This window comes from Muntiacus reevesi, chromosome 3 (assembly GCF_963930625.1).
Source record: "Muntiacus reevesi chromosome 3, mMunRee1.1, whole genome shotgun sequence".
In the NCBI taxonomy this organism is placed as follows: domain Eukaryota; kingdom Metazoa; phylum Chordata; class Mammalia; order Artiodactyla; family Cervidae; genus Muntiacus; species Muntiacus reevesi.
In genome coordinates, this window is record NC_089251.1 from 125,958,247 (window position 1) to 125,978,678 (window position 20,432).

Here is a 20,432-nt window from a genome sequence, read left to right on the forward strand (position 1 = left end):
AATTTCCTTTATCTGAGTATTATTTCAACAGCAGTAATGAAAAATATATATATGTATATATATATGCATCAATGTCTGTTTCTATATCTATCTATCTTTATAAGCCCTTCTGCAAGTTTCACTAAATTTAATATGACTTACATTTCATATGTATGGATACAATGTTATTTTAAAGTTAAGTGAATTTGAAATTACAAATTATGTGATCCTATTCTTAGAGAATCGGTCCATCTAAGATCAGAGCATTCCTTTATTTCAGCATCACATGTAAAATGCAATGTCAAACTTAAAATCAAACCTCCTTCCCATTTTGAACTTTTAAAGATGTTGGTGAGCTGGAAAAGGCAAAGAAGGAGAAGTCAAACAGGAGAGACACTTCTTAAATTTGGAACACATGACAAAATTTTTAAAGTTACTTAGGAAAACATATACATATACACGTATGATAAAGTGAATTTTAAAATACAGTTTGGAAGGGGGAAGAAATACAGTTTGGAAGGGGGAAGGGGGAAGTAGAAGTTTGGGATTAACATATATACACTACTACTACATGTAAAATAGATAACCAACAAGAACAAAATTTTTAAAGTTACTTAGGAAAACATATACATATACACGTATGATAAAGTGAATTTTAAAATACAGTTTGGAAGGGGGAAGAAATACAGTTTGGAAGGGGGAAGGGGGAAGTAGAAGTTTGGGATTAACATATATACACTACTACTACATGTAAAATAGATAACCAACAAGAACAAAATTTTTAAAGTTACTTAGGAAAACATATACATATACACGTATGATAAAGTGAATTTTAAAATACAGTTTGGAAGGGGGAAGAAATACAGTTTGGAAGGGGGAAGGGGGAAGTAGAAGTTTGGGATTAACATATATACACTACTACTACATGTAAAATAGATAACCAACAAGAACCTCCTACCTAACACAGGGAACTATATTCAATATTTTGTAAAAACCTACAAGGAAAAAGAATCTGAAAAAGAACATATATATGTAATGTGTGTATGTGTGTGTGTGTGTGGCACATATAACTGAATCACTTTGTTGTGCACCTGGAACTAATACAACACTGTAAATCCACTATGCTTCAATTAAAAAATAATAAAATAAAATGCAATTTGAAAAAGTACCTTTCCCTAGCTAATGCTCTATGTAGTTTCCCACCCCCCAAATCAAGACTTTTAATTAAACAAGCATTCTTCATATCACGTTTTAAACTTTGACAGCAAATATTAATCCACTGATAAGCCTTTCTTAGTCCTTTCGATAGCCACCACATTTTCCACCTCACAATGGGTCCCCAGGCTTGTTCTCAGCGCTGAGAACGGCTCCATGCCCACTAGCTTAGGGGAGTGGCTTGGACATACAGATGGCTTGAGAATAGAATCACAGCCAGGCAGACCAATAAGGAAACTTCACCGTCAAATCCCACCTTCTCATTCATAGGTAAAGAACACAAGGTCACCTACAGAGTCACACGGCCAGCTAGTGACAGAGGCAGCACACACCCCAGGGCTCTTGAGCCTTACACCCGAAGAACGGGCTCTGGCCAGAGGGCCTGGTGTCATGTCCAAGCTCCTCCACCCACCACCAGGGTTGCCTGAGCAAAGCCCTTACATGCTCTGAGCCCCAGTTTCCTGTGGGGTAAAAATAGTACCAATCCATAGGGCTATTTCAAGAGCTAAATGTACATAAAGTACTTAGCCCTGAATCTGGTACACTGGATGTGATCAATAAATATTGTTATCTTTATATGATAATATTTACTTAGTCTTCAGCTACAGCATTAATAAAATATTTGGAAAAATTAAAGTCAAAGCAGTATTTTACACCATAATAAAACAGTGTGTCCTTTGATAGGGAACACCAGAAACATCAACAGGCCTTATAAATCTAGGCATAAATTTTGTCATCCAAAGTGCTGGCATCAAAGGGAGGCCATTTTATTTCTCACACATTAATAAAAGGAATTTTTGAGCTTCTTCCTTTATTTTGGTAAATGTCTGATTGACTTGAGTTTACAAAACATCTTTATTGAGACATAATTCACACACCATAGAGTCTACCTATTTGATGTGTAGAGTTTAAGGGTTTTCAGAATATTCAGAGTTGTGCAAGAATCACTACTATCCAATTTTAGAACATTTTCATCATCCAAAGGAGAAATCCAGCACCCACTAGCGGTGATTCACTTGATTGGGAATCTGTAAACTGCTTGACTAGTTTTTGGATACTTCTGGATCTGAGGAATTGCACACTTACTCCTGCCCCATGAGTGAGACCACAGCCGTTTCCTCACTTTCCTCTTCTCTCATGGCCCTCTGCCCTGGCCGCATCCCGCACACCTGCACTTTGCGGTTGGACCTGCCCCAGCTTTTCGTTTGTCTTTTTGCTTTTTCTTTGGCCCCTGTAGCAGCACGGGCATCTTAGTTCCCCCAAAAAGTGTTAAGTCACCCAGCTGTGTCCACCTCTTTGCCATCCCCCATACTGTAGCCCACCAGGCTCCTCTGTCCACGGAGTTCTCCAGGCAAGAATACTAGAGTGGGTTGCCATGCCCTTCTTCAGGGGATCTTCCCCACCCAGGGACTGAACCCAGGTCTCTGGCATTGCAGGCAGATTCTTCACCAGCTGAGCCACCAGGGAAGCCCTCCAGGGATCAAACCCATGGCCCCTGCAGTAGAAGTGCAGAGTCTTAACCACTGGACCACCAGGGAAGTTCCTTTTTTTTTTTTAATCCCAAGTGAATTTGAAGGACTGACTCTTCAGTAGGAGACTTTGCAATGCTCACTGTTGTGTTAACAATTATCCTGCTTATATTCAGCCTCAAGGTCAGGTTAATTTAGCATTGTCAAGGTGTGAACAAAGGAAAACCAATCCATCCATGTGAAACATCACACTCACACAACTACAACTTGGACATGAAACACATTTATTGATCAAAACTTTACAAACAACTTTTAAAAAGCACACAGTCACATGTCCAACATAGAAAATATAAAAATTCATCATCTCCTATAAGATTTAACATGTAATAAACTTTTACTCCCTAGTATTGAATGATAGAGAGGAGGCAGTCTCAAAGATATTTTTCTGGTTTTTACTTACAGACTTAAATTATTTCTTAAGAAACACCATGAGTAAAAGTCACTGCAATGCTGGAGAAATTTTGGTAGCACTCTGTGTTTTATAAATACCAGGAAAGTGAGACAATTGTTTGAACTCACCACATGTCTTGGGGGAACACAATTGAATGAGGAAAGTACAGGAAAAGTCAGTAGGTAAATCTGCATCTCCAACTAAATGTCATCATGAAGACAGAAAAATGGCCAGGGAGGGACCACAGAGATAGAGCCAGAAGAAACCTTGGAGACCATTCACTCCTAACTCTATTTACATAGGAACTCAATGATCCCAATTCACTTAGTCAATTAGTGGAAGGCCAGAGACTAAAGGGTGATTTGAACACGGAAGCCTGGAGAGTAGAAAAGAGTGGGATAGTTATTTTCTCTGGTTGTCTCGACATGACTGCACCTCAGTAAATGAGGGTTTGAAATCCAATCAAAAAGACCTGAAGCTACAAGTTGGTCTGCAAATGGAACAAGAGAGAATCATGCAAACCCTTGGGAATACAAGGAAAGTCAGATTTATCTTTATTCTCAATAGAGCCTAAGATAATTCTTAACCAGAATTTAAGAGCTATTAAAAAAAAAAAAAAAACCCAGCTGTGACAACCCAGCTGGATGAGGCCAGAGCCAGAATGGACTCAGGGCTTGGAGCTGACCGTGAGGTGACAGAAGCCCTGTTTGCACCTCTGAGTAATGAGCTTGCTTTGGCTGCATTAACAATCACAACACGGCTGAGAGGGAAGATCTTTGCAGGGTCCGTCACTCACCCTGGGCCCGAGACACCTTGCCCCATCCTACAGCTCCGAAACATGCGGCTCCAGGGGCCAAGCTCATTGCTGGAAACTTGGACTTTGCCCAGACGCATCACCAAAATAACTCTTGCAAAATGCAAAAATCAACAATGCGGTGTACCAGCCTCAAGAAAGAAAAATGTTCTCCATCCCAACAAGACAGAGCTTGCTGCCGAGTTGTTAATCCCTTGCCTAAAAACGTGTATTTTTAAACCTACTCTACTTTTTTGGACACTTTTGCTTTGTAGAAGGATTCTTGGGTTTACTAATCAACAGTCACGGGACGGTGGTACCTCCTGTTCAATCGAGAACATGGAGTCAATTCCAGTCTGTATTCAGCCTCACTGGGGTTCAACTGCTCCATCTGCAGCAAGAGACACTGACAGACTCTGCAGCCCCTTCTGGCTCTAATACTTGGCTCCCATGGTACCATCCATCGGACTTCCAGGTCAGTGCCTCAACCATTCATGCAGAAACAGCAGCAGCCTGCTCTCTTGGGGCCAGGATCAAAACATACACAACACAGAGATTCCACCACCTAGGAAATCCTCACCTAGGAAAACCTATCTGTGGATTGAGATAACCTTCTTCTTCTAATATAATACACTAAGGCACTCAGCTGATGGCATTTGGGAAAGATTAATTAAAATAATGAAAATACAAGTCATGAGAGAAATCCCTTTGTATTAAATATAAAGAATTGCTTCTGCATTTGCTATCCCAGAGAAACAGGAGCAACTACTTGGCTATGTTGACAATTGCCTTGTTTTTCTCCTTTAAAAAGATATACAAATTCTACTAGAAGGAATTCTTCTGAGCCGCACAAATAGACATTTTATCAGTTAATTTAAAAAACAAGCAAACATGAGAACTAGCAACCTTGGATTACTGGGGAAAAAACTGACAGATCCCATTAACACGGTCTCTTGTTTCAGAGAAAAAGAAGACAGATAATTTGCCCCAAACGTGTTTTCTGATTTATCACAAATTTGGCAATCTGCACCAGTGAGGTAGTTCAGAAGAGATGTAAAGTTGCAAAAGTAAGGACACTGAATCTAGACTCCACCTTCTATGTGTCCCATGACAGAAATGGAACTTCTACTGGAAGTAGGGATTTTACTCTTAACCCTACACACACAGTAAAGGATCACTCGTCATCAGTGATTATATAGAGACTTTGTTTTCACAGTCATGGTGAAGGGTTTGCGTAAATCATGGAGCATCCCTCGCCCTGGTTCCCCTTGAGACAGAGCAAAACTGACTGGCTTTCATAAGCTCCGAAGCTGCAGCCTTCAATGAGTGTAACAGACCTAACTGGGTATAGACAATTTCAATACTTCTAGCTGCAGGACAAAGGAAATGACTGAGCCTGTATGTGGTGTGCAAAGGAAGCGGGAGAAAGAAATGTCCAGATCGAACAGCATAAATGCCCATTTTCTTAAAGAAATAGGCCCTTCTGGTGTTCTGGGGTTATTTTTGCTGTTGTTTTGCTATTTAAATTTTATGGGCAATTACACATTAGATCAGCACTTCTAAAATTGAAGAGATCTCCATCAAATCATACTAATGAATACAACATATTGCTCACATTGTGTTGTAGCAAAAATTCCTATCAAAATATTCCCCTCCCATCTGTAGGACTATATGGGACTTAAAACTATGCTTTGAGTTTAAGAAAGGACTTCTGGCCTGGCTGAATTAAGACCTCTGGAGACCCTAAGAAAGGAAGAGATAAACTCCCTAATACTCACCTAAAAATAAGATTTTATGTGTGCTAAAATTAAAGAGACTGATGTCTAGATTTTTTAAATAGCAAAATTCTAGATAAATCAATCAGAGCAGAACTCTTCCCATTTTTCAGGGCTTCTGCTTACTACAGATGGCCTTTAACTGCTCACTAGACAATCCAGTGGAAGCTGGTGGTCAGCCGGGTCCCTCACTACTGTGAGATTAAAATTCATACCATGGTGAAATTGCAAAGAGCTGTGTCATGAGATTTACATAAACTTTTCCAAAGGAAGGAAGTTCATGGGTTTTATACTTAAAAGCTTTGGTTATTGTGGTTATTTGGGCCTCACCAATTTGCTCACAAAAACTCACCCCTGACCAGCTAGAGTGTTGTTTGGTTACTAAGTCGTATCCAACTCTTTGCAACCCCATAGACTATAGCCTGCCAGGCTCTTCTGTCCATGAGATTGCCCAGGCAAAAATATTGGAAAGGGTTGCCATTTCCTTCTCCAGGGGATCTTCCCAACCCAGGGATGGAACCCAAGTCTCCTGCTTGGCAGGCAAATTCTTTACCACTGAGCCACCTGGAGGCAGCTAGACGGTAGTTGTGTAGTTTCATGTAAATGGTTCTGCTTTTACATTTGTTTGGTATTGAGTAATACAAAAAAGAATTTATAGTCAAATTATCTGCATCTATTAAAACAGGATATGTCCTGGGAATTCCCTGGCAGTCCAGTGGTTGAGACTCTAATCTTCTTCCACTGCTGAGGCCTGGGTTTGATCCCTGGTCAGGGGAACTAAGGTTCCACAAACCATGAAGTGAGGCCAAAAAAAAGAAAAAAAGGAGAGAGAGAGGATAAAGTAGGATGTGTCCTATTCCCAGTTTTGACAAAGAAACTGATCTAATTTTAAGACCATGGGTCAGTGGACTCCTGGACAGCCCAACCACACGAAGTCAAAGGGATGCCGGCCTAAAAGTCTTCCATAGAACAACTGAGAAGGTTCCCTTTTCCCTGTATGAAATGGTCTTCTACTCAGGCCATTACCAGAATGATTGTCTTCTGCTGTTGCTAAACCCAATCTAGGCTCTTGCCCAGGACCTGCTGTTTTAAAAATTATGGGTTTTAACACATATTAACAATAAGTTAGAACAACTCAATAAAATTGCCCCTAAGAGAGCAGGAGGTATAAAAGACATGTAGCAGCAAAGATCATTTGGAAACTAGATAGTCTTCTTACTTAATGAATAACTACTTAATACTTTTCAACTAATTCTCAGAATCTACCTTCTGACTTGCTTCTTACAAACCAGCCCGCAGTATTGTCAATTACCGGCATGGGACAATCAGACATAAATTATCTCCTTCTGAAAGTGGGTCTTTTCTTAAAATAGTTTTCATCTTCTGGTATAACTTTAAAAATTCTTCACATTATGGCAAAGTTTGTTTGTGTGTTCACCGAGAAATACATCCATTAAACAAGCATTTATTTCATGTGTACCAAGTGTCATAAGTTGACTCAGGCCCACAGGAGACATCCATGAACAGAAAAGTTCCCACTCTTGGACCTGACATTTTGGCTTAGGGAGAATCATTCAACCCGAGTCAACTCTGAACTGGAAACATCTCACCAGAAAAGATGCTTTCTTTCAGAGTTTGTCTTACTTGAAGAGGCCATAAGGGGAGAAAATTAAAGCCCTTGTATTACCATGAAAACCTTTTGGAATTTCAATATCATGTGTGTGTGTTAGTCACTCAGTTTTATCTGACTCTTTGCCACCCCATGGAGTGTAACCCACAAGGCTCCTCTGTTCATGGGATTCTCCGGGCAAGAATACTGGAGTGGGTTGCCACTCCCTTTTCCAGGGGATCTACCTGACCCAGGGATCAAAACCTAGGTTTCCAGCATTGCAGGCAGATTCTTTACCATCTGAGACATTAGGGAAGCCCTTCAAAGTCTTAAAACTCATCAAAAGCATGTTTTCCAAAAGACCTCCTCATCTGTAGCAAATGAACATATTTCTAAGCAAATGACAATGATGAATATTTCTGAGCATGATGAGAAAAGAGAAGAAATGCTCTCATCCACATGAATTTCCATATGGTGGATTCATCTTATTTCCAAAACGGCATAAGAATTCTGCAGTGTTACATAAAAATGTGTTGGCTGATATGAATACGACCTAAAGGATCAAATGATCTAAGTCTTAAAAGTAACATTATTCACTAACAAATGGTCTGTTCAAGCAGGAAAAAAAAAATCATCACCTCCAGCTCTACACAGGAAATTATTTTACACACTTGTCTTGTAAATGTCCCAGCTGTGCTGAACAACTGTCATACTCAGTGAAAACACCACATTAAATTATTGCGATATTCAGTAAAAGGGTCTAATTATCTTTTAAAGCTGTCATTGTTTTTAAGCACACGAATAATTCTAAACTTTTTCTTAACTTGTAAAACAATTTTTACCTTCCTACTTAAAGACACTTAAAAGGCTTATTCATCACCTCCAGCCTCACCCTATAGTCACCCACTGGATTTTTAATTACCACAGATAAACATCAACATCTGTCACCATACATAATATTTTACAGTTGCAAATTTGATTCCATTGTCAAAGAAAAAAATTTATTTAGAATATCTTTTCTTTCAATGGGATGTTCTCTCGCTCTCTTGCATGTCTTCTAAGACAACACTTATCTAAAAATGAGAGCTTCATTTTCTGGAATACCATACTTCCCTTTGTGTTCTTCAAATAATTTTCTCAGCTCCTCCATGTAGGTCTGATGCAACTCCTCAATCTGCTCTGAGGTTGGGTGCAGGGTCTGATGAACAGGGATTGGGCGGCCAACTGCAAAACACAAAGAATGCATCATTAAGTAAGAAACCAAAACCACTCCACCACGGACTATCACTTCTAATGGACAGCCATAGAAAGGTCTTCCAATCAGAAACTGCCAGGCTTGCCAGCTCCCATCCCTTCTTCATTTTACTGGCTGCCTGCAGTGGTCACACCACCTCTTCTGGTGACAAATAAAGAGCCTTCCTTCTCCGCACATGCTGGATTCTCAGGGCACTGGTGGTTTTGACTTGGAGTCAAATAAACTACTGTGCTGGCTGCAGCTGTGGGGTGTAAGCTCACGGCTGTGTGTGCACGTCACCAGCTCGCTCCCTCTGGTACAGCTGACAGCCAGACCACAGAGCTCTATTATCACTGCTCCGGGGAAGTCTTGACTCATGAGCCATCAACCCTCTAATCGGGCTCTTTGTAACGTCATCCTAAAAAATGAAAAGAATATACATCTTCACTGCCGAGTATCTGGACTGGAAAACACACCTAATCACAAGGGTTCCACTGTATGTAATGGCAGAAAACAAAACCAACCAAAAAAATCTTCATAGAGAAAATCATTAAACAAATCACAGACCATTCATTCAATGGAATTCTAGGCAGCAATTTGTTTTTGAAAACTGAAATAATATTTTGGAAACCATGTATGGTGACTGGTATTAAACAGATTTACTGTGGTGATCCTTTTACAATACATACAAAATATCAAACCAACACTTGAAACTAATCTGTTACATGCAATTATATATCTCAATGTAAAAAATGAAATATATATGTGTTCACACACATATGCAAAAGTCTAAAATGCAGTAGGAACGGGAAAGTTGTAAAATAATATAGCATAATCGTATTTATTGAAAATGTTCTATATCTAGGTGCATTATAAGCTTTTAGTCTACTAAGAAAGTCAGCCAAGAGACACTGCTAGCCCTTACATGGAGGGAAGAAGGCAGAGCTGGGGGACTTATATTTTATCTGCATTGTGTCAATTTTCTACAATGAGAAGGCACTAGTATTACCTGTATAATTAAAAAACGGACTAATGTTTTAAGACTTAGCATTTATATAATAAATAACTTTTACCTCCATTGTCTCAGATTTTTAAAGACTAGATACACGGGGCTCTGCCGCCTGCTCTTCAGTCCTCTCTGCTGTGCATTGCGCCCTCTGCTGGCCTGATGCTGCTACTGATGCCAAGAGTTGCGAATGTAGAGGATGGTCAACGTCAATGGCTGAGCAGCAATTGCTTTTGGTCAGCTTCCGCATGAGGTCAAGTGGGGCTATAGTAACAGAATGGCACTCGTAGGGCTTCCTTTGCCCGCATGGAGTCTCCCCATGCTACCTCCAAGGCTCAATCCATGTCAGTAACAAAACAGGATTAGTTAAAAAGAAACCAGAGAAAGAAATGATAAATAACGTGAGAAAGAAGTGTGAAATAGTATGGGAGGTTAGGGAGCACAAGGAAGGGAGTGATACAGACACACACACATGTGTATCATAATGCATCATACATTAAGATCTATATATTTATATACAAGATTATATATAATCTATCCATCCTGTGTGTGTGTGTATCCTCACTGCAACATTAGTATTCTCAAATTCCTATATTTTTAACTAGATATAGCATCAAGAAGCTCATGTAGAGTTTTCCTCGAAAGCTTGGATGTCAAACATATATAGTAGGCAGCAGTCCTTTGTGATCCAACATAACAGTATCACCATCAGTTGTGGTTGCTTTTTTCCCCTCGACATGGTTTGTGAGATCTTAGCTCCCCAACCAGGAACTGAACCCAGGTCCAGGGCAGTGAAAGCACCAAGTCCTAACCCATGGGCCACCAGGGAACTCCTATGTCAGTTGTGGTTGAAATACAGACTAGGAGAGGCTGAAAATTGATGGAAACGGGAGCTGGTGTTGCACAAGAGGCGCCAGGCTAGACCACATCCAGGACTAACTCCCCAGCAGGTACACCCAGCTAGTAAGTAACTTCCTCTCTGACCTTAATTTTCACATGTATAGGATAAAAGTCATATAGTCAAAGCTATGATTTTTCCAGCAGTCATGTATGGATGTGAGAGTTGAACCATAAAGGCTGAGTGCCAAAGAATTGATGCTTTTGAATTGTGGTGCTAGAAAAGCCTCTTGAGAGTCCCTTAGATAGCAAAGGCATCAAACCAGTCAATCCTAAAGGAAATCAACCCTGAATATTCATTGGAAGGACTGATGCTGGAGCTGAAACTCCAATACTTTGGCCACTTGATGTGAAGAACTGACTCATTGGAAAAGACCCTGATGCTGAGAAAGACTGAGGGCAGGAGGAGAAGGGGAGGGACAGAGGATGAGATGGTTGGATGGCATCACTGACTCAGGGGACATAAGTTGGAGCAAGCTCCAGGAGATAGTGAAGGACAGGGAAAACTGGCATGCTGCAGTCCCTAGGGTCACACAGAGTCAGATGTGACTTAGTGACTGAACAACAACAATAGAATAAAAGAATAGGTGATCTTGAGGCTTCCTTCTAGCTCTAAGGCTTCCTTCATGGCTCAGACAGTAAAGAATCTGCCTGCGGTGCAGGAGTTCCAGGTTCAATCCCTGGGTCAGGGAGATCGCCTGGAGAAGGGCATGGCTACCCACTCCAGTATTCTTGCCTAGAGAACCCCATGGACAGAGTAGCCTGGCAGGTAATAGTCCATAAGAAGGCAAAGAGTCGGACATGACTGGATGACTAAGCACACACACATTTCTAGCTCTAATCTTTGTTGTTGTTTGATCCCCCTCCCCCCAAAACAGAAATTTACATGCATAGTGAGAAGTTTACCTGTAAATCTACTAGCAAATTTGTGGTTTCATAGAAATGGTTTGTTTTCTTGTGAAATTATCATGGAGAGAGATTAAAAGCAACTATTCCAGGTGGGAGGGGGGATTTATAGTGATACAGGGTCTAAGTGGTCTAAGAAGATGAAGTCTTTTATTTTGCTCCTAGATTACTCAGATTTTTGTTGTTCAGTCTCTAAGTTGTGTCAGACCCTTTTAGTGATTCCATGGACTGTAGCCTACCAGGCTCCTCTGTCTATGGGATTTCCCAGGCAAAAATACTGGAGTGGGTTACCATTTCCTTCTCCAGAGGATCTTCCTAACCGATGGATCAAACCCATGTTTCTTGCATTGGCAGGCAGATTCTTTACCACTGAGTCACCTGAGAAGCACTTACTTCAATTAGGACTTGTGAATTCTGAATTATTGAGTCCTACTTCCTATGAGCTAGCCTACAGTTCATTTCAATCCTGTTCTTTTCCTACTAACAGTTTTATTATATTTCAAAGAGCTCAAACATGCCCACATACATTGAATTTACCAAAGACTTTTCCTTTAAACTATGATTGTCTTTTTCTTATTTAACCTGTAGAAAAAATGAGATGCTGAACATTTCCAAACTTCATACACACATACACAGAAACAAACAAACAGAAACCAAAGGGAATTAAGATTTAAACCCAACACTTTTGCCCCTCATTACTAAACTAACCCAAAATTGGATTGGAGAGTAAGAAACCTTTCTAATTACTTTTTAGGGATAAAAACAGAGGTAACAAAAGAAAAACCTGCAAATCTGAGAAGCACCTTCGGAACCTTAGAAGATCAGAATTCCCTCTTTCCAGAAAAAGGAGATTTTTACTACTAAGGAGAAGAAAGCTGTTTCAACATGAGACTGGGTTAGTTGCAGACTGCTGCATGAATCCCTGTTTATAACACAAAGGAAAAACCAGTTGTATCAGTTTATTCTGGAGGTAGAACTCATTGCCCTGGAAAAAATCAGCTAAAATCTAGTTGTGGCAGAGGTGGGAATCAGCTCTCATTTGTGTTTTGGTGCTTTTTATAGCTGGCATGCTCCTTTGTTCCATTTTCCGATTCTATCCAACAGTTCAGGATTAGTTATGTCTTTATTGCCTTATGTGGCAGCAATAGTCTTGCTCTAACTTTCTTTGATACTGTGCTGTATTTCCCCAGATGAAGAATGAGCAGCTTCATGAGTTGTATTTTCAACTGGAAAAGGGCTTGGAGATGTCCATTATTTTTTCTCATTGAGGCAAAGAGTAGATCTTTTACAATAAGGAGTCTTTGTTCTATTTTTCTGTGATTATGAAAATTCTGCCGAGTTTCTCTCTCTAACGGTCTCACATAGGAATTCCTTTTTCTTTAGATGCTACATAGCCATACACTAGAGAGAGAGACCAGGCAGAAAGCTGGGCAGAGTGGGGTTGGGAACAGTCAAAACCTGGGTTCAAGTACAACCTCTGGCTTATAACAGAGTTGCATGTCCAACGTAGGGGTGTGTGTGTGTGTGTGTGTGTGTGTATGCATAGGCACATACACACATACATAAACATACACACTCATGAACATTTACTGAGCACTTAATATGTTGTATGCGGCACCATACCAATCCCCTTGTTACTATCTCTCAGGTGGCACAGTGGTAAAGAATCTACTTTCCAATGCAAGAGAAGCAAGAAATGCAGGTTTGATTTCTGGGTCAGGAAGATCCCCTGGAGGAGGAAATGGCAACCCACTCTAGTATTCTTGCTGGAAAATTCCACGGACAGAGGAGCATGCTGGACTACAGTCCATGGGGTTGCAAAGAGTCAGACACGACTGAATGACTGAGCACAACAACAATCCCTACTTCACAATTAAAATCTAAATTAGGTTCCTCTTTCTTTCTTTCTATTGGGTTGGCCAAACAGTTTGTTCAGATTTTTCATTACAATGTTATGGAAAACCTTAAAGAACTTTTTGGCCAATCCAATATTTCAGGAAAATCCCTTAGTCGTTTTATCCCTCAGGGTAGAATAACTAATTGAAAAAAAATGGACTACTTTTGTCCTCAAGTGGGATCCAAATCAGTTTTATTTAAATAAGGTACATTCCCTTTCCTGACACTTTTTATAAAAAAAAAAAAAAATTCAAACCTATAGAAAAAATAATACAATAAGAACTTGCATATACTTCCTCTAGACTCACCAATTTCAAACATTTTGCACACACACATACACAGTAATATATATAGATATAAACATGTATTATTATTTTTGTTTTTGTATAACCATTTGAAAATAAGTCATAGGCATCACTGATTCGATCATGCTCATGCCATAAAGACAAAGAAAAACTGCTCATGCCATAAAGACAAAGAAAACTTTAAAAACTAATCTAGTTTAAAGTAGACTAATGAAATGTGAAAATTAAATGCAATGTATGATACTGCTTTGGGAAAAAATACTGCCCTTCACCAGAACCCACAACTAAAAAGAAAGTGATTGTGGCAACTGATGAAATTTGAATATGGAGTGTACACAGTTAATAGCATTTAATTGATGTTAAATTCCTGTATCCAACTGATACTATGAAAGAGAATAATCTTGTTCTTAAGAGAGATACATAAAAGTAATGAGGAACAAATGGTCATGTTGTCTGCACTTATATAGTTCAGTGATAACAATAGTATAAAGTGTATTTGTGATATTATTAGAGAAAAAAACTGTAGCAAAAGTGTTAACAAGTGGTGAGTCTAGGAAAAAGGAACATAGGAGTTCATTTTACTACTCAAGAGACTTCTCTGAGCATTTGAAATTTTTCAACATGAAATTTTAAAACTTAAAACCAACACCTACTACAACACATGAAATTTCCTCTTTTAAATAGCAAGTTTCCCTTGTAGTGTACTTTCTTTCCCAAACAACTTTCCATCACATTACCGGTACTGGCTCTACAACTTGAACTTAGTAGTAAATTGAGGGACTTTCCTGGTGGCCCAGTGGTTAAGACTTTGTCTTCCAGTGTAGGGGGTGAGAATTTGATCCCTGGTCAGGACGCTAAGATCCCACAAGCCTCACGACCAAAAAACCAAAAAGAAAAAAAACAGAAGCAATATTTGAACAAAGTCAATAAAGATTTTCAAAATGATCCACATCAAAAAAAATTTTTTTTAAAAATATAAGATTTATAAAAAATAAAATATAAAATTTATAAAAATATAAAAAATGTGTGTATGCTCAGTCATGTCTGACTCTTTGTGAACTGTAGCCCACCAGGCTCCTCTCTTCATGGCATTTCCCAAGAAAGAATACTGGAGTGGGTTGCCATTTCCTTCTCCAGGGGATCTTCCTGACCCAGAAATCCACCTCACATCTCCTCCATGAGCCAGCCAGGTCTTTACCACTGAGCCACCTGGGAAATTGATTTAAAATTTTTGTTACTATGCACTTGCTCAATTTCTGAAAACTTGAGAATTACAGCCAGACAGGCCTAACTAAAGACTAATTTGTTGATTCACAAACGTGTCTTGAGCTCCTACTCTGAGAGCACTTGGGAACACAGCAGAGAACAAATAGAGCAAAATCCCTGTCACCTGGAGCTCTGTGAGGCAGAAACAAAGAAAAAGCAGCAATCTTGCAAGGAACTAGGACTTTTTACAACTGTTCTTGAAGTCTAAACTCACTTCCTTTCTCTCTCCCAGTTGTCATGATAGATGGGACATTGAAATCAGCTTCTCTCTATTGTTATGGAATAAAATACAACCTATGTGAACAGTTTATTCTACTTTGATAAACTGATAATAACTCAGATAAAATATGTAAATGACATACTGCTTGTGACACATATATAGAAAATGTATATGTGTATACCACACATGGTAGTTTCTTTATAAATTATGTCCAATGAGAATGACCCTGAAAAATCATATCATATAATTTCCCTCATATCCCCCCAAAATACCAATGACCATACTCTGCACGTAAGGGATCAAAACCAATATTATGACCAAAAAATAGAACCACTTATCTTGAAAAATATAACTGCAAGCTTAACTTATCTCAGTATTCCTATTACACTGATTAATCAACTGTTAATATTCCATTTGAGTTAAAAACAGCATTTTAAAAAATGTCACGTGACTGCCTGTGAAAGGCAAAGCTGTTACAAACTGACAGCAATAAACTCCCATTCCAAGGGAATCGGTTGAAAAAAATGCTTGAATTTCATTTAATGGGCCATTGTCGGTGAAATTATTACTTCCATTTCATATGTGTATATAGTCTGGCTAATCTTGCCATTAGAAATCCACTCAGCACTTTCTCCTTTTCCACTTTCCAAACCCCTTTTCAACCTCAGGTGCAATTATTTTCCTCCTCCGTTCTTCTATTAACATGGTTCTTACCCTCCTCCCCCATCTCAATGCCCCCCCAACCCAAACAGGCCATTTTTAAAAGGAAAATCAGTCTGCGAGTGAGTGCTCAGTTGATTTAGTCGTGTCTGACCCTTTGCGTCTCTCTAGACTGTAGCCTGCCAGGCTCCTCTGAGATTCCCCAGGCAAGAATACTGGAATGGGCTGCCGTGCACTCCTCCAGGAGACCTTCCCAACTGAGGGACTAAACCCACATCTCCTACACTGCACGCAGATTCTTCACCCACTCAGCCACCTGGGAAGCCCTACATTAGAATACATATAAATATACCTAGTTGGGAAAAAAATGCTTTGTGATAGAAACAGATGCCTGTGTGAACTAAACGTGATGAAGACATTTATTATACACAAATTTTCACAAGAGACTCTGAAGTAATGTATTCAAAGACTTGCTATGTTATCATCTTCTGGAAGAGAAATAGATTCATCATAGAGTATTAGAAACTCTAGTTGTAAAGTTGGATTCTACTTGGAGTGCAATAACAATGTTTTTGAAAGTAGTTGATGCCCATTCAAATGGAAAATATAGTCATTTCATAAATACAAGGCATACTGTAAAGGAAGGTCAAATAATATCTATTCAGTTCAATTCAGTCACTCAGTCGTGTCCGACTCTTTGCAACCTCATGAACTGTAGCCCACCAGGGTCCTCAGTCCATGGGATTTTCCAGGCAAGAACACTGGAGTGGGTTGCCATTTCCTTCTCCAGGGGATCTTCCTGACCCAGGCATCGAACCCGGGTCTCCCACACTGTAGGCAGATGCTTAATCGTCTGAGGTACCGGAAGGTCTTACTCAAAGCTACTTCAGTAACAGTAAACATTGGTCAAAGTAAGATAATCCTCTCACTCAATTTAACAAGCCTCCAGTATTTGATGTACATACCAACAGTGTGAATGGGCTTCCTATAAGGCATTAGGCCAAAATTGTACTGAAAAATTCCTCTGGCGTGGAACAGTGGCAAAGCAAATCCCATGATCTTCTGTAATTTCTCCTGTACATTTCGAAGCCATGATCCTTCAGGGTTGCTAACTTGTTTAAACAGTTCGTTTTCACCAAAAGAAAACACTGGCACCAAATAAGCACTGGAAATAACGAGGAGGAAGAATAAGCATTTTCGATGAAAAGGATTTAAATATTTCATTTAGAACAGCTGACCTGCAACAGATTCCACACGATTGTTTAATGTCCCCAAGCCTCCTTGGAGTGTTAAGTTTATGTTCCACGTATTGAAACTAAATTACTTCTGAAGTCCTTTGGGGAGGTACCTCAGCAGTCTTAGTGATTTGTGGAATTTTATTCTATAGAAAATCAAGGTTCCAGGAAGTTTCTTTTTCATTTATGGTTTTGTTCATGGTTCATTTGTTCATTTGGTTGGAAATCTATACTGTGCCTATGAAATTTTGTATTTTGCTTGTTTTGCTCTTATAGACAAGTTGAATGGCTGGATGCCAAGACACTGAGTTATCTTAGAGGGAAGGTTGTCTTCTATTTCCCATAAACATTTACATCTGTATTCATTGGAAGGTCAGTGATGAGGTCTGTCTTTAAGGGCCAGAAAAATTACTTCTTTGAGTTCACTTAATAATGGGTTAGCTTCCCTGACCCAGTTGACTGAAATGAAAAGCCACTTACCCATGGGTCAAAGCAATTTTCACAAATCCCTTCCGCTGGCGGATGAACAGAGTGAACTTTCCAGGATGGGCATCCAGTGATTCCTCTGCGCCCCCGAGCACAATGACTGAGATGTTTCCACCTCCCTCTTTGCTTAACACATGGGACACACTTTTCTTGGAAACTGAGACTGGCCCTTAGTGAATAAAACAAAAGGCGTTAACTAATTGCCCTTTAACATTCTTATCTTAAGAATCTATGGCAACAGTCTGCATCCTTTATGGCACCAGGGACTGGTTTCATGGAAGGCAATTTTTCCACGGGCTGGGACGATGGGGGGTGGTTTGGGGATGATTCAAGTGCATTCAGACTGGTTCCAAATAGGAAAAGGAGTACATCAAGGCTGTATATTGTCACCCTGCTTATTTAACTTATATGCAGAGTACATCATGAGAAACGCTGGGCTGGAGGAAGCACAAGCTGGACTCAGGATTGCCGGGAGAAATATCAGTAACCTCAGATATGCAAATGACACCACCCTTATGGCAGAAAGTGAAGAAGAACTAAAGAGCCTCTTGATGAAAGTGAAAGAGGAGAGTGAAAAAGTTGGCTTAAAGCTCAACATTCAGAAAACTAAGATCATGGCATCTGATCCCATCACTTCATGGCAAATAGATGGGAAACAGTGGAAGACTTTATTTTTCTGGGTTCCAAAATCACTGCAGATGGTGATTGCAGCCATGAAATTAAAAGACGCTTACTCCTTGGAAGGAAAGTTTTGACCAACCTAGGCAGCATATTAAAAAGCAGAGACATTACTTTGCCAACAAAGGTCCATCTAGTCAAGGCTATGGTTTTCCAGCAGTTATGTATGGATGTGAGAGTTGGCCTATAAAGAAAGCTGAGCGCCGAAGAATTGATGCTTTTGAACTGCAGTGTTGGAGAAGACTCTCGAGAGTCCCTTGGACTGCAAGGAGATCCAACCAGTCCATCCTAAAGGAGATCAGTTCTGAGTGTTCACTGGAAGGACTGATGCTGAAGCTGAAACTCCAATACTTTGGCCATCTGATGCGAAGAACTGACTCATCTGAAAAGACCCTGATGCTGGGAAAGAATGAAGGCGGGAGGAGAAGGGGACAACAGAGGATGAAATGGTTGGACAGCATCACCGACTTAATGGACATAAGTTTGAGTAAACTCCGGGAGCTGGTGATGAACGGGGAGGCCTAGTGTGCTTCAGTCCATGGTGTTGCAAAGAGTCGGACACGATTGAGTGACTGAACATTTATTGTGCACTTTTCTAGTATTATTACATCTGCTCCATTTCCGATCATCAGGCACTAGGACCCAGAATTTGGGGACCCCTGATTTATGGCACTAGCAAATGTTAAACAAAATTTCCTGCACGGCTTATATTTGGAGCATTATGTGGGTTTATAATTTTTCCATAGCCAAATCTTAGATAAAAGATTCCATTAATAAGATCTAACATTTTGGCAGGTGATGGGTTAGGTCTTTAAAATGTCACTTGATTATTACTAGGTCTACCAGTTGTTTGAGTAAGTTGTGTACCGCTGAATTCTACAGATTCCACTCATATTGCATTTTAAGTAAAAGGTGTCTCCTGAAGTTGTTCAACGCACAACCTGCACAACTGTATGTGGTAGTCTTGATTATTACCCTGGCAGATCCTTGCTCAGAACCAAACAAGATACCCTCCAAGAGGTTGCACTGATCTTCTGTATACCAATGATCTGTTTTCAGGTATTCTACATGGATTTTTATTTCTCAAGCATGGATTTATAATGTAAATGGTTTAAAAAAAAACTCAGACATCTGACAAATAACCTACATCAGTTGCTAAATCTGTGCACGGTTCCAAAATGTCTAGTTTGACTTTGGTAAATTGTTTATTAAAGACATAAGTTAGATAACTGCTGTCTTTATATGAGGCTTTCCCATGTAAAAATAAGTTTAAATATTCCTTTTCAGATTTTAAAAGCACAATGTACTCTTAGAGGAAAATACTATGAACTCTTGAAGAAAAAGAATAAAGAAGAAAACACAAACAACTCATGACCCATAATTCAGAGATAATCCCTTCTTAATGTCTTATTGTTTCCTTCCATTTTTTATTTTATCCTTTTTGTTTTTTTAGTCATAAAAGAATGTGCTAGCTTTATCAAGACATAACACTTTATCTCTTGAAGGAAATTACATGCTCATTTTACTGTGCATTTCTACTGCTGGGGGAATATAAAATAAGGACAGGATTCTGAGAAACCAGCTACTTTCTGCAAAGAAGCAGCAGAGGAGAATGGGTTAGAGGGTAGAGAACCTGGGCACAGAGGGGTGTGAACTCTCGTTGAGTTCCAGGCATGGCCATTCTGCTCTGCGCGCCCTGAATGAGAGCTGGAGGCATCATTCCACTGAAAAGAGAGCCCCTTGGATTTTCAGATACCTGGTAGTCCTCTCTTGCCTCTGTCCACTTCTCAGTTTCCTCCTGAGGCTTCCCTTCTTCAGACCATGCTTAGAAGTTGGTATTTCTCAGGGCTATTAGGGACTAAATGTTTATATTCCTCCAAAATTCATATGTTGAAACTCTAACTCCTAATAGCATGGTATTAAGAGGTGGGGCCTTTGGGAGATAATTAGTTCATAAGAGTGGAGGCCTCCTGAATGGGATTAATGTTTTTTTATTATTTATTTATATATTCTAATTAATTAATTTGGCTGCTCAGGGTCTTAGTTGCAGCACTCAGGATCTTTAGTTGTGGTATGAGAACATGCGGGATCTTGTTCCCTGACCAGGGATCGAACCCAGGCCCCCTGCATTGGGAGCGTGGAGTCTTAGCCACTGGACCACCAGAGAAGTCCCAGGATGAATGTTCTGATAGGAAGAGGACAAACCTAGTTTGTTCTCTCTTTTCACCACGTGAAGATACAAGAAGACAGCTATCTACAAACCAGCACGTGGGCCATCACCAGACATCAGATCGTCCCAGCCTTCAGACTGCAAGAAATAAATTTCTATCGTTCAAGCTATCCAGTCTGCGG

At 39.8% G+C, this 20,432-nt stretch overlaps 1 protein-coding gene across 1 annotated transcript in view; it reads right to left on the reverse strand.

The window, feature by feature from the left end:
* Positions 1 to 2,938: 2,938 nt before the first annotated feature.
* Positions 2,939 to 20,432, reverse strand: part of MOGAT1 (monoacylglycerol O-acyltransferase 1) — a 32,197-nt gene continuing 14,703 nt past the window's right edge. The window contains exons 4-6 of the mRNA XM_065930467.1: positions 17,397 to 17,571; positions 16,647 to 16,846; positions 2,939 to 8,515 (exon numbers count right to left, since the gene is read on the reverse strand). Of these exons, the coding sequence (XP_065786539.1) occupies positions 8,361 to 8,515; positions 16,647 to 16,846; positions 17,397 to 17,571 (530 nt within the window). The 3' untranslated portion in view covers positions 2,939 to 8,360. The remainder of the gene's footprint in view (positions 8,516 to 16,646; positions 16,847 to 17,396; positions 17,572 to 20,432) is intronic.